This window comes from Etheostoma spectabile, unplaced genomic scaffold, assembly GCF_008692095.1.
Source record: "Etheostoma spectabile isolate EspeVRDwgs_2016 unplaced genomic scaffold, UIUC_Espe_1.0 scaffold406, whole genome shotgun sequence".
NCBI classification, from domain to species: domain Eukaryota; kingdom Metazoa; phylum Chordata; class Actinopteri; order Perciformes; family Percidae; genus Etheostoma; species Etheostoma spectabile.
In genome coordinates, this window is record NW_022605605.1 from 227,776 (window position 1) to 241,145 (window position 13,370).

Below are 13,370 nucleotides of genomic sequence, written 5' to 3' on the forward strand. Positions count from 1 at the left end.
AAAGAGTGTGTATGTGAGAGAGCGAGTGTGTGTGTGTGTATGTTAAAGAGTGTGTATGAGAGAGAGCGAGTGTGTGTGTGTGTTTATGTGAAAGAGTGTGTGAGAGAGAGAGTGAGTGTGTGTGTATGGTTGCACTTGTATGTTTACGTTGTGTATTTCTACACTGGAAAAAATGTCTAAAATCAAGATAAAAATAGTAAATCTGAGGGAAAAGGTCCTCAGAACAAGATAAATTATCCGTCCATGCAGCTTGATTTAAGATGATAATGTAAAGTTGAAGACTTAAAATAAGAAATTCACACTTAAAACAAGATAAATGATCCATCACGTGTTTCTTTATCTTGGTAAGAACCAGATAATCTGCAGTGTGTCCACGCCTCGTTGGTTTAACTTGTGATGAAAGGTAGGACCCACGTTGGTGGTCCTCTGGAGCCCCTGAACACACCTGTGTGCTTCCCCTCTCCAGGTAAACCTGATCCCTGTGAGAGGATCGAGGTTCTGGAGATCACTAAGAACAGCGCCGTGGTGGGCTGGGTGAGACCGGCCCGGGACGGCGGGGCCAAGATCGACGGCTACGTGGTCGAATACATTGAGGTGAAGCCCCCCCCGGAGCCCCCCGCACCTGTGGAGGTTTGTCTTCTTCTTCTCTGACTGCTTTTATCAAGGCTGCCCATTCTGGGGCCTGCGGGCCCCGTTTGGCCAAGGTGGCCCAACCTGGGGCCTGTGGGCCCCGTTCGGCCAAGGCTGCCCAATCCAGGGCCCACGGGCCACCATTGGCCAATGCTGCCCAACCTGGGGCCCGTGGGCCACCTTTGGCCAAGGCTGCCCAACCTGGGCCCACGGGCCACCATTGGCCAATGCTGCCCAACCTGGGGCCCGTGGGCCACCTTTGGCCAAGGCTGCCCAACCTGGGACCTGTGGGCCCCGTTCGGCCAAGGCTGTCCAACCTGGGGCCCGTGGGCCACCTTTGGCCCGTGCTCTCTTTGTTTTGGCCCGCCATGGATTTGACCTGCTCATGCTTATTCTCCTCTTATTTTAAAAGTAATGACTATGAAACATTAAAAAGTTCTAATGTTAAGAACCTCTTAGCTCAGGCTGGACTGGTTTTAGGGATGTGAAGCTTTAGAAGAGAAGGTCCTCCAGGACGTGTCCTGTCATTGTATTGAAATATTTCTGTACTATGGCCACCTTACTTTACTTTACAGTATCTTTTATATGAAGATAAAATGCTACTTTCCATTCATTCAGTACTTTTTGGACATTATGTGTATTTGCCTGTTGTTTACTAGAGAAACCGCTGCTGGAACCAGGGAATCACCCCACTGGGGGGTGAATAAAGCATCATCTAATCTATCTAATCTATCTAAAGTCTAACTGAGTACATGTGAAGTGTTCATCTCCAACCTTAACATGTGCGGCAGGTTCCTGAAGGAGAAGAAGCCCCGCCCCCGCCCCCGCCCCCCCCGCCGCCCGTGGAGGAGGAGGACGAGGACGCGGAGCCGGAGAAGGAGGTGTGGAACGCCTACACCACGGTGAAGGGGCTCTCCATCAGCGTCAGCGGCCTGAAGGAGGGGAAGAGGTACAGGTTCAGGGTCGCCGCCAAGAACATGATGGGCCAGAGCTCCTTCACCGAGACCCGGGAGCCCGTCGAGGTCAAGGAACAGATGCGTGAGTCCTCAACTCCTCTATAACCTCAAGGTCAAATCAGATCAGGGGAAGGTCATCTGTCCTGGGAGGGAACCATACAACATACAACATACAACATACAACACACAACACACAACACACAACATACAACACACAACATACACCACACAACATACAACATACAACATACAACATACAACACACAACAGGTAGATAGATAGATAGATAGATGGAAAGAGAGAGAGAGATAGACAACATACATGAAATAATAATAATAATTGGCCACAGATGATGTCTAATAGATACTAATATAATGATAATCCTCCCCCAGTGGAGCCGAAGATTGTCATGCCCGAGACGGTGAGCGCCAGAGCCAGAGCCAAGCTCCGAGTGGAGGCCCTGGTCTCGGGTAAGCCCCCCCCGACCTGCAGGTGGACGCGCGGCGAGGACGCGGTGGTGCCGTCCAGCCGCCTGGCCGTGCACCAGTCCGGGAACCTGTGTGTCCTCATCATCAAAGACGTGTCCCGGACGGACACCGGGGACTACAGCCTGGTGGCCGAGAACAGCTCGGCCAAGGTGGTCGAGACCGTCAAGATCATCATCAGAGGTACGGGGCAGCTTCACGTTGCTAGATCGCAACTAGATCAGTAGATCAGTAGACCAGTAGACCAGTAGAGCATTAGAGCAGTAGATCAGTAGATCAGTAGATCATTAGAGCAGTAGATCAGTAGATCTTTAGATCAGTAGATCATTAGATCATTAGATCATTAGACCAGTAGACCAGTAGACCAGTAGATCAGTAGATAATAAGATCATTAGATCAGTAGAGCATTAGATCGGTAGATCATTAGATATTTGATTGATACTTTGTATCTTTTAGCAATACTAATAATGCATTGATAGGAAATTATACCTAATGTTTGAGTTAGAAAAGCAGAAATGAGGAATTATTGAGACTAAAATTAAAGGAATGGATGTTGATGATAATCACAGACTGGAACATGTCAACTTTTACTCAATACTATTTCAAAAACACTTCAATTTGGTTTACAAGGCTATAAAATTGAATAAGACGCCCCAAAATTAATGAAAGAAGAGATTTGTACTTGGCAAAGAGTGTTGGAATCCATCATGTATAGTATAGGTTAAGTATACTTTCTACTATGAAGTATCTGCTGGTCTCTGTGTCTGGACAGTGCTTTGGGGCATTAGTGGCTGGTTGTAAATGTTAGTGTTGTAGAAATAACCTGACGATGCTCATATAAAATAACCTGGCGTCTGTGCTCCAGACATCCCCGGGCCTCCCGAGGGCCCCGTGGAGATCAGCGACATCGACGCCGACGCCTGCTCCCTGTCCTGGAGCAAGCCGCTGGAGGACGGCGGCAGCAACATCACCAACTACGTGGTGGAGAAGTGCGACGTGAGCCGAGGCGACTGGGTGTCGGCCGTGTCCTCCGGGACCAAAACCAGCTGCAGGCTCGGCAAGCTGGTCCCCGGGAAGGAGTACGTGTTCCGGATCCGGGCGGAGAACCGCTACGGCGTGTCGGACCCCACGCAGTCGGACAGGATGGTGGCAAGGTTCCCCTTCGGTGAGGTTGACTGAGATGGAACATGTTCTCTAGCTCTGGTTCCATCCACACGGTTTATCTGAAACAGTGATGAGTTGTTAAGAAGTTTTATTTATGGGTTTCATGATTACAGACCATATTGATTTTGTTGTTTTTCCGTGCCAGATGTTCCTAGTGAGCCCCTTAACTGTCGCATCACCAAGACCAACAAGGACTGCATGTTCGTGGCGTGGGACAAGCCCGAGAGCGACGGCGGCAGCCCCATCACCGGTTACTACATCGAGCGGAAGGAGCGGAACAGCCTGCTGTGGGTGAAGGCCAACGACACCATCATCCGCACCCTGGAGTACCCGTGTGCCGGCCTCATCGAGGGCCTGGAGTACATCTTCAGGGTGTCTGCCATCAACCGGGCCGGCCAGGGCAAACCCAGCAAGAAGACCGACTTCGTCACGGCTAGAACGCCGATCGGTGCGTGTAACAAGATCTATTTATTCATTATGGTTTGGGGGGGGTCTGAACAGCAATGCTGGATGACGTGTTGGTAAGGAAACCGCTTCACACGGTCTTTGTATTTAAAGGTTTATTATATCTAAGATTATCAGCATCAATGGACAAGTTCTGCAGAAGCTCGGAGAGTGTCTCCGCTAGATGGACACAGTCATCCTTTCAATGCTTTATACCGTGACTATAGTGACAAAAACATTGAAAAAAACGATAGAAACCTTGACAATAGTGACAAAAACGTTGAAGAAAGCGATAGAAATCTACACGTGTATAGTTTAAATGAGCATAATTGGCAAAAGAACATAATTCAAACACTTTTGAAGGGCGGGGCTTGGCAGAAAATGGGCCATAACTCCCGTTGTCTCTGGCTAATCCTGCTTAACATAGCGGGACCTATTGGACCAGGGCTGGTTCTTCCAGACTGGATGGATCCAGCTGAAGGGACTCTAGCGGTTTGCTGTTGATCTGTCGGCCGTGACGGGGTCTGAACCCAGAATCGCGGCTTGCAGCTATATTTGAATCTGGTTTCCTAACTTTTTTCCACATTTGTTTGTGACACAGACACTCCGGGTAAACCTGAGATTCTGGATGTTACCAAGAACTCTGTGACTCTGGTCTGGACCCGCCCCAAGAACGACGGTGGCAGCCGGATCATCGGCTACTACGTTGAGTCCCTTCAGCTGCCCGGAGACACATGGATCCGGTGCAACACCAGCAGCCAGAACTGCCCCCGGGAGGAGTACACAGTGACCGGGCTGGAGAGAGACCTGCAGTTCCAGTTCAGGGTCATCGCCAAAACTGCCGTCAACATAAGCAAACCCTCCGAGCCCACAGACCCAGTCTTAGTCTGCGCTGAGAACGGTGAGAGCTGCTGGTTTCTGACTCATATATATATACATATCAGGGGTGAGATCAGGAAGGGATGATGGAGACTTCAAAGATTAGCTCAGGACTTTAGAAACTCAAAGGCCCGTCTAGTCTGAGTCCTAATCCTTGTTTCTGTTGTCTTTCCTTCCACAGTTCCCCCGAGGGTGGAGGTCAGCGCCAAGATGCAGAAGGGTCTGAGGGTGAAGGCCGGGTCCACCATCCTACTGGAGGCCGAGGTGTTCGGGAAGCCGATGCCCAGAGTGACGTGGAAGAGGGGCGACGACAGTCTGAAATCCGGCGAGGGCCAGACCTTGAGCCACCAGAGGAACCACTTCCAGCTGGAGATGACGGCAGTCACCAAGGAGCAGACGGGAACCTACACCATCCTGGCCGAGAACGCCAGCGGATCCAAGACCGCCGAAGTCCAGGTCACCGTCCTGGGTGAGTCATGGTTGTCCTTCTTAGGACGTACTAAGATCATAAATCTTGGGATTACTAATAGAATAGAATAGGATAGAAATCCTTTATTGGCATTATACACAAGTGCAGTACCTTATTATAATTATTTTGGGTCTTCCCAGATGTGCCCGGCCCTCCTTCCAACGCCAAATACCTGGAGGTGTTTGCCACGAGTCTGAAGCTGTCCTGGGAGCCCCCCCTGAAGGACGGCGGCGCCGCCGTCACCAACTACATCGTGGACAAGCGTGAGACCAGCAGAGCCAACTGGGCCCAGGTCTCGGCCAAGATCAAGGCCGACCACCTGGAGCTCAGCGTGGAGAAGCTCATCGAGGGACGCGAGTACCAGTTCCGGATCCGCGCTGAGAACACCTGGGGAGTCGGAGACCCCCTCATTACCAACTCTGTCACGGCCAAGAACCCGTTCAGTGAGTCACCAGCAAAACCAGTCACACAGCGCAGAATAGAAATATAATGAAATACTAGGAAACAATATACACACATACAATATACTGTACATGAAAGTCAACCTCCATACATGGGCGCCCGCTCTACCGCCTGAGCCGCCCGGGCGCCCAACAAGGCCTGAATCTCCCGAACCAAGAGTGTGAACGCGCCCGCTCTGTCACGTTGTTATTGGGTCTACATCTAAATCTTCTTATTACATTAAGTCAACAGTCGGTTGCCCATTTTGAAAATGAAATGAGTTACTTATATCTTTCCCCTGCAGCGGTCCCTGGCCCCTGCGAGGCCCCCGTGATCACCAACGTGACCAGAGACTGTATGACGGTGAGCTGGAAGGAGCCGGCCGATGACGGCCTGTCCCCCATCCTGGGCTTCGTGCTTGAGAAGAAAGAGACCAAAGAGCTGAACTGGACCAAGGTGACCAGGAAGCCCGTCACCGAGCGGAGCCTTGAGGTCCCCGGCCTCACCGAGGGATCCGAGTACAGCTTCAGAGTCAGCGCCGTCAACCAGGCCGGGCTCGGCAAAGCCAGCGAGCCCTCCGCCGGCACCACGGCACAGAATCCAATCAGTAAGATCCAGAACCTCAGAAAACCTTGTCCTAGAGCTGCGACTATTCCAAATTTTATCAGTTATCTCAGAAATAATTGTGAACAAAACAAAGGTAAAGTGTCTCTTTTAGTCTTGTTATTTGGACCAGATGGGACAGCATGGTCCACTTGACTACTGGAATCTAGCCTGCTCATACATTGCAATATATATAATGTGTATGTGAACTCACCTGGTGGATGTGCTCCCCCCCCCCACAGCTCCTCCTGGTCCCGTTGTGAACCCAGCTGTGTCCAACACCTCCAACAGCACCATCAGCCTCACCTGGACCGCCCCCGCCAACAACGGTGGGAGCCCCATCATTGGGTACCTGGTGGAGTGTAAGAAGGCTGAGACGGCAGACTGGACCCGCTGCAACGTGCCCAGGAACCTGCAGGAGACCAGCTACACCATCCAGAACCTGGTCCACAAAGCCGAGTACCAGTGCCGCATCACGGCGGTCAACAAGGTCGGCTTCAGCGAGCCCGTGGAGGTCCCCGGCAAGCACGTGGTCAAGGCCATCATCAGTACGTAGGATTAGTACTATTAACAACTTCCAAAATCCATCTATCTACATATATCATATAATTGCTGTTTCTCTGTCCCCAGTTGCTCCGGAGGCGGAGCTGAGTGCCGAGCTGAAGGACGGGCTGGAGCTGCGTGCCGGCTCCACCATGAGGCTGTACGCCACCTACAGGGGCACCCCCACCCCCAGGATCAACTGGGCCAAGATGAACAGCAACATCAAGGACCGCCAGGGTGTCATCATCAAAACCACCAACCAGGACACCTCCGTGGTCGTGGAGAACGTCAACCGATACGACGCCGGCAAATACATCCTGAACCTGGAGGGCGTGGCCGGCATGAAGATGTACACCATCGTGGTCAAGGTCTTAGGTGGGTACAGGATCAGGATAAGGATCAGAATCATACTCAGAAACAGGATCAGAATCCTACTCGGAAACAGGATAAGAATCATACTCGCAAACAGAATCAGAATCAGAATCAGAAACAGAATCTGAATCTGAATCTGAATCTGAATAAGAATCAGAATCAGAATCAGAACCAGAAACAGAATCAGGATCAGGATCAGAACCAGAATTAGAATCAGAATTAGGAACAGAAACAGAATTAGAATCAGAATCAGAACCAGAACCAGAACCAGAATCAGAATCAGAATCAGAACCAGAAACTTTATTGATCCCCAAAGGGGCATTTTGTGTTCCAATTGCACGAAGTATATAAATATCAGAGTAGGAATATAAATAAAGAAATTTAAGGAGTGTGGAAATGTACAGTGGTTACAGTTAAAGGAATGTTATGATGCACATACTTATCTTGAAGTAATGATTAAACATACATATACATACAGATACTCCCGGGCCCCCGGCCAACCTGATGGTGAAGGAGGCGTGTAAGGACAGCGCCTCCATCTTCTGGGACACGCCCCTGATCAACGGGGGCTACGACGTCACCCACTACATCGTGGCCAAGCGGGACACCGAGAGGAAGGCCTGGTCCATCGTCTCCGACAACTGCCCCAACACCTCCTTCAAGGTGCCGGACCTGGTCGCCGGACGCTCCTACTGCTTCAAGGTGGCCGCGGTGAACCAGCTCGGAGCCGGGGAGTGGTGCGAGACCGCCGACTCCGTCAGGGCATCTGGTGGGTTCCATCATCCAGTTCCTGCTCTTCATGGAAAGACCTGGGAGATAAATAACATCCCAGAGTCCGGTCTAGACCTGCTCTTTATGAAAGACCTGGGAGATAAATAACATCCCAGAGTCCGGTCTAGACCTGCTCTTTATGGAAAGACCTGGGAGATAAATAACATCCCAGAGTCCGGTCTAGACCTGCTCTTTATGGAAAGACCTGGGAGAGAAATAACATCCCAGAGTCTGGTCTAGACCTGCTCTTTATGGAAAGACCTGGGAGATAAACAACATCCCAGAGTCCGGTCTAGACCTGCTCTTTATGAAAGACCTGGGAGATAAATAACATCCCAGAGTCCGGTCTAGACCTGGTCTTTATGAAACACCTGGCAGATAACTGTCGTTGTGATTTGGCGCTATGTAAATAAAATTGAATTGAATTGAACTGAATACTCACTGATCTGGTTTTTATCTTTCCAGAGGAGCCTGGACCCGTCATGGACTTCAAGACTCTGCTGGTCACCAAGGACTCGTGCACTCTGAGCTGGAAGAAACCGCTCACCGACGGTGGCAGCCGCATCATCTGCTACGTGCTGGAGGTCCTCATCGGTGAGGACACCTACAAGGAGCTCATGAGGTCCAAGAACATGCAGTACAGTGCCAAGGACCTGGTGGAGGACAGAGAGTACACGTACAGGGTCAAAGCTGTGAACGACTCGGGAGACAGCGCCACCAAGGAGCTGAAAGTGGTCGCCAAGGACCTGATCAGTAAGTCACTTTGATGATAATAGAATAGTCTTCAGTCATTGCACAACCAATCTGGATGCAGTCCTACCAAACATCAGGAAATGGGAATGAAGACATTAACCCTCCTGTTTGACCCCTTTGAAAATGTCTAGATCTGACACATAGGTAGATATTTATTAATCCTAAAAAATGGGAAACGTCAGTAGTTCAAACAGAAAGTGTCTTTTTTAGGTTGCTCTGGGCTTTTTTCAAACAGCAGGAGAGAGCAGCCAATGATCTTCTGGGTAGCGAGCTCCTTTAAGGAAGTCGGTTTACAGTTTTTAATGAGTGGTTCTTTCTGTCTGTAGTTCCTCCCAGCCTTGACCTGAGGGAGCTGCCCAACATGTGCTACATCGCCAAAGAGGGCAGCATCGTCCGTCTACGGATCCCCATCATTGGCAAACCTACGCCCAAAGTGACCTGGAAGAAGGGAGACGACGAAGACCTGACAGACAGCGGCCGAGTGTGCGCCGAGTCCTCCGCCGTCAACACCACCCTCCTGATCAGAGACTGCCAGAGGAGCGATGCCTCCAAGTACACCATCACCCTGAAGAGCAGAGCTGGGACCAAGGAGTCCACCATCTTCATCAGGTAGGAAGAACCCTGTTCCAGAGAGCAGACCGCAACATGATGTGGATCAAGCTATGGTGGTCCCAGTCATACCCGTGCATTACTGGCTGGGTAGAACTGAACCTTCTCCCAGAACATCTGTCTTAACCCTCGTGTTGTCTTCTTGTTAAAAACTCAAGATCAACACTTCTGTTGATGTTTTTTATCAATGTTTTTAACTTTTTCTAAAAAAAATCCCTTTTTTCAACACTTTTTTGTTAATGTTTTTTCACGTATAGTCCTCATGTTGTCCTCAAGTTGTCCTCGTGTTGTCCTTAAGTTGTCCTCATGTTGTCCCCATGTTGTCTTCATGTTGTCCCCATGTTGCCCCCATGTTGTCCTCATGTTGTCCTCTTGTTGCCCTCATGTTGTCCCCATGTTGCCCTCATGTTGCCTTCATGTTGTCCTCATGTTGTCTTCATGTTGTCTTCATGTTGTCTTCATGTTGTCTTCATGTTGCCCTCATGTTGTCCTCATGTTGCCCTCATGTTGTCTTCATGTTGTCTTCATGTTGTCCTTATTTTGTCCTCCTATTGTGCTCATCTTGCCCTCATGTTGTCCCCACGTTATCCCCATGTTGTCTTCATGTTGTCCTCATTAATTCCCCAGTATAACTGATGATAGATTCCACACAACGCTCTTTGCCATGTACTAATCTCTACTTTCATTAATTTTGGTCTTTTTATAGCATTTGGAGAGAAAAAGTGAAGTGGTTTTGAAACAGTTTTCCCTTTGCGGACATAGACATAGACTTCTTCTTATCAATCCTTTTGGGATGACTCCTGCGTGTCCAGTTATTGTGAACGGTGTCCAAATGTGTCCAATTAAGTTATGTAAGTACCCAACCTGTCATCCTTTGTCTGGTTTCAGGGTGGTGGGTAAACCCGGCGTTCCTATTGGACCCATCAAGTTTAAAGACGTCACTGCCGACGGTGCCACGCTGAAGTGGGTCGCTCCCAAAGACGACGGCGGCTCAGAGATCACCAACTACATCCTGGAAAAGAGGGACTTTATCACCAACATGTGGGTGACTGTGTCCTCCACTGTGGAGACCAACACCATGAGGGTGACGGGGCTCCATGAGGGCACCGAGTACATCTTCAGAGTCTGCGCTGAGAACAAGTACGGCATCGGAGAGGGACTCAAGTCTGAGTCCATCGTCGCTAAGCATCCATTCAGTAAGGGACTTTGTTTTTGCTTATTGTGATGTCATTTCTTGGATATATATCTCTAAATCAGTACAACCAATAAATAAATACATTAAATACAAACTTTACTTAACCCTCCAGAAGTGATTTGAACTGTGAATTTTTTGAATGCTCAAGCTTTTATTTTAGATTGTTTATCGATATCTTCGTGTTATTGAGCTTGATCTGACTCTACAATATTTCTGTTTTCCTACAGATGTTCCAGATGCTCCTCTTCCACCTCAGATCATGCACATGTGCCACGACTCGGCCTACTTGGCCTGGAATGACCCCAGGAAGACTGGAGGGTCTCCCATCACAGGTCAGCTCGCACATTTAACCTAACTATTGTCCAACATCTATGTTATTTATACTTATATTATTTTACATACATGTTATCTTTGCTTCTTTCATTGATGAATCTATGTGAGCTAAACATGGATTTTGACGGTCCCCCTTTGTTCTACGTTCAGGCTACCATGCTGAGTTCAAGGAGAGGAACAGTATGTTGTGGAAGCGGGCGAGCCCGACCGCCTTGAGGATGAAGGAACACAAAGTAACTGGTCTGACCGAAGGTCTGGAGTACGAGTTCAGGGTCATGGCAATCAACCTGGCTGGCATCGGTAGACCAAGTGCCCCCACCGACCCACAGGTGGCCCTGAACGCCATTGGTAAGAGTCAAAAGTGTGAGAGAGGCAACATGTTAAATCAGATAGTGATTTAATGCAAAGATGAATGGATGAGTCGTCATCTATTGAGTTATTGGCCAACTATTTTGATAAATGATCAATCGGTTTGATGAACTAAAACTTTCTCTGATTCCAGCTTCCTGAATGTGAATATCTTCTAGTTTCTTCTCTCTTCTGTGACAGTGAACTGAATTCCTTTGAGGTGTGGACAAAATGAGACATTTGAGGACGTCACCTTGGGCTTTAGGAAACACTGATCAACACATTCTGACATTTTTCACTATTCTCATTAATCTATGAATCCTTTGGTCTGTAAAATATTAGAAAATAGTGAAAAATGTCCAAACCAGTTTCTCAAAGTCCAAGATGATGTGTTTAAATGCATTGTTTGGTCAGTCCAAAACCCAAATATATTTAGTTTATTTAGATATAAAGCGGAAAAGAGCAGGGAATCTCTATTAAGTGGCTATTTAAGTGGCTGAAAACGGCCTTTTTGTCCTGTAATGCATGAAGAATTTATCGATCGATTTATCAAAATAGTTTTTCTATAGATCGACTCATCGCTGGAGCTCTAGTTACTTGCAGCCCTACAACAATGCATTAATATGTTTTATATCTGTATCCTTAGATGCCCCTGGAAAACCTGACGTGATCAGCATCACCAGGAGCACCGTGACCCTCCAGTGGACCGAGCCAGAGCGCGACGGCGGCCACAGGCTGACCGGCTACGTCGTTGAGAAGCGCGACCTGCCGTCTAAGGTCTGGGTGAAAGCCAACAACGTGAACGTAGTGGAGCCTGCGTTCACTGTGACCGAGCTGCAGGAGGGCTGCAAGTACGAGTTCAGGATCAGGGCCAAGAATTCTGCCGGAGCGATCAGCCCGCCCTCCGAGCAGACTGATACTATCATCTGCACAGATGAATATGGTGAGATATAAGACAACCACTAAGATTTTGGATTGCTCCTATCTCTGTATATATTGACTGATTATGTCATAATGCAGGATTAATAAAGGTTTTCCATTTTTTTCCAACAGCTGCACCAACCATTATTATCGAAGCCCAGGTCAAGGAGGGTCTGACGGTCCGAGCCGGGGATACTATCGTCATTACTGCCACAAGCATTTTAGGCAAACCTGCGCCAACCTCATGCTGGTCCAAGGGGGGAAAGTACTTCAAACCCTCTGATCTTGTAAATATTGAGACCACTGCAACGTCCTCCACTCTGTCCATCAAGTACGCCAGCAGGAAGGACTCTGGAGAGTACGTCATCACTGCCAGCAATCCCTTCGGCGTGAAGGAGGAAACGGTCAAGGTCACAGTTTTGGATGTTCCTGCTGCTCCTGGACCCATCGAATGCAGCGGTATTTCCTCTGAAAAGGTCACTCTTACCTGGGCAGCTCCCGCAGAGGACGGAGGCTCTCCTATCAAGCATTACACCCTGGAGAAGAGGGAGACCAGCCGCCTGCTCTGGACCATCCTGGAGAGCAACATCATCGACTGTCACTATGTGGCCACCAAGCTTATCCAGGGCAACGAATACTTCTTCAGAGTCTCTGCTGTGAACCAGTATGGTGCCAGTGAGCCATCGCACTCTGAGGCGGTCAAGATGGTTGATAGATTCGGTATGTGCACTTTGTGATGGTCCTCACTTCATCTTACATCCTACATTTGCACTTAGTTTTAAAGATAAAATGTTCCTTGACAAAGAATACAGTAGAGCTGTAATCAAATATTATGTTAACGCCAACTATTGATTATCCAAAGGATTCTGATTTCAGCTTCTTAAATGTGATTTTGTTCTAGCTTTTCTCTCCAGAAAACTGAATATTTAAGGACATCATCCTCGGCTTGAGAAACACTGGTCACCATTTTCTGACATTATATAGATGAAACAACTAGTAATGACAAATGAATCAATCAGAAATAATAATTGGCTGCAACCCTTCTTACGTCTTACATTTCCACTTTTTTAAGGATCAAATGTCTCATGGAGAGGAATGCAGACTACTCATGAAGATCATGAATGTGTTTTTTCTTTCTTTGTGTGTAGGTCCTCCTGGTCCACCATCTAAACCAGAGGTGGAGAAAGTCAACGGACATTCAGCCACTCTGACCTGGAGGAGACCAGCTGACGATGGAGGAAGTGACATCATAGGTTACTGTGTTGAGAAGAAGGAGAAGAAGGGAATGAGATGGTTCAGGGCGTCCAAGAAATCCATAAGTGAGCTCACCTTTGAAGTGACCGGTCTCACCACGGGTATAGAGTATGAGTTCCGTGTTCTTGCTGAGAACAAAGCTGGCTTTGGAGAGCCAAGTGAACCATCCATGCCTGTCAGACCAATAGAGGAGGCCTGTA

The 13,370-nt window shown here is 48.6% G+C and overlaps 1 protein-coding gene across 1 annotated transcript in view; it reads left to right on the forward strand.

Annotated features, from left to right (window-relative positions):
• Nucleotides 1–13,370, forward strand: part of LOC116686626 (titin-like) — a gene marked incomplete in the record, with an annotated part of 242,683 nt that overhangs the window by 175,654 nt on the left and 53,659 nt on the right. Inside the window, 21 exon segments of the mRNA XM_032511647.1 lie at nucleotides 467–630; nucleotides 666–956; nucleotides 1,422–1,668; nucleotides 1,979–2,254; nucleotides 2,937–3,236; nucleotides 3,381–3,683; nucleotides 4,281–4,580; nucleotides 4,740–5,027; nucleotides 5,168–5,470; nucleotides 5,773–6,075; nucleotides 6,314–6,619; nucleotides 6,702–6,989; nucleotides 7,465–7,755; nucleotides 8,223–8,510; nucleotides 8,837–9,119; nucleotides 10,008–10,315; nucleotides 10,542–10,646; nucleotides 10,798–10,995; nucleotides 11,642–11,938; nucleotides 12,049–12,636; nucleotides 13,065–13,367. Of these exon segments, the coding sequence (XP_032367538.1) occupies nucleotides 467–630; nucleotides 666–956; nucleotides 1,422–1,668; nucleotides 1,979–2,254; nucleotides 2,937–3,236; nucleotides 3,381–3,683; nucleotides 4,281–4,580; nucleotides 4,740–5,027; nucleotides 5,168–5,470; nucleotides 5,773–6,075; nucleotides 6,314–6,619; nucleotides 6,702–6,989; nucleotides 7,465–7,755; nucleotides 8,223–8,510; nucleotides 8,837–9,119; nucleotides 10,008–10,315; nucleotides 10,542–10,646; nucleotides 10,798–10,995; nucleotides 11,642–11,938; nucleotides 12,049–12,636; nucleotides 13,065–13,367 (6,030 nt within the window).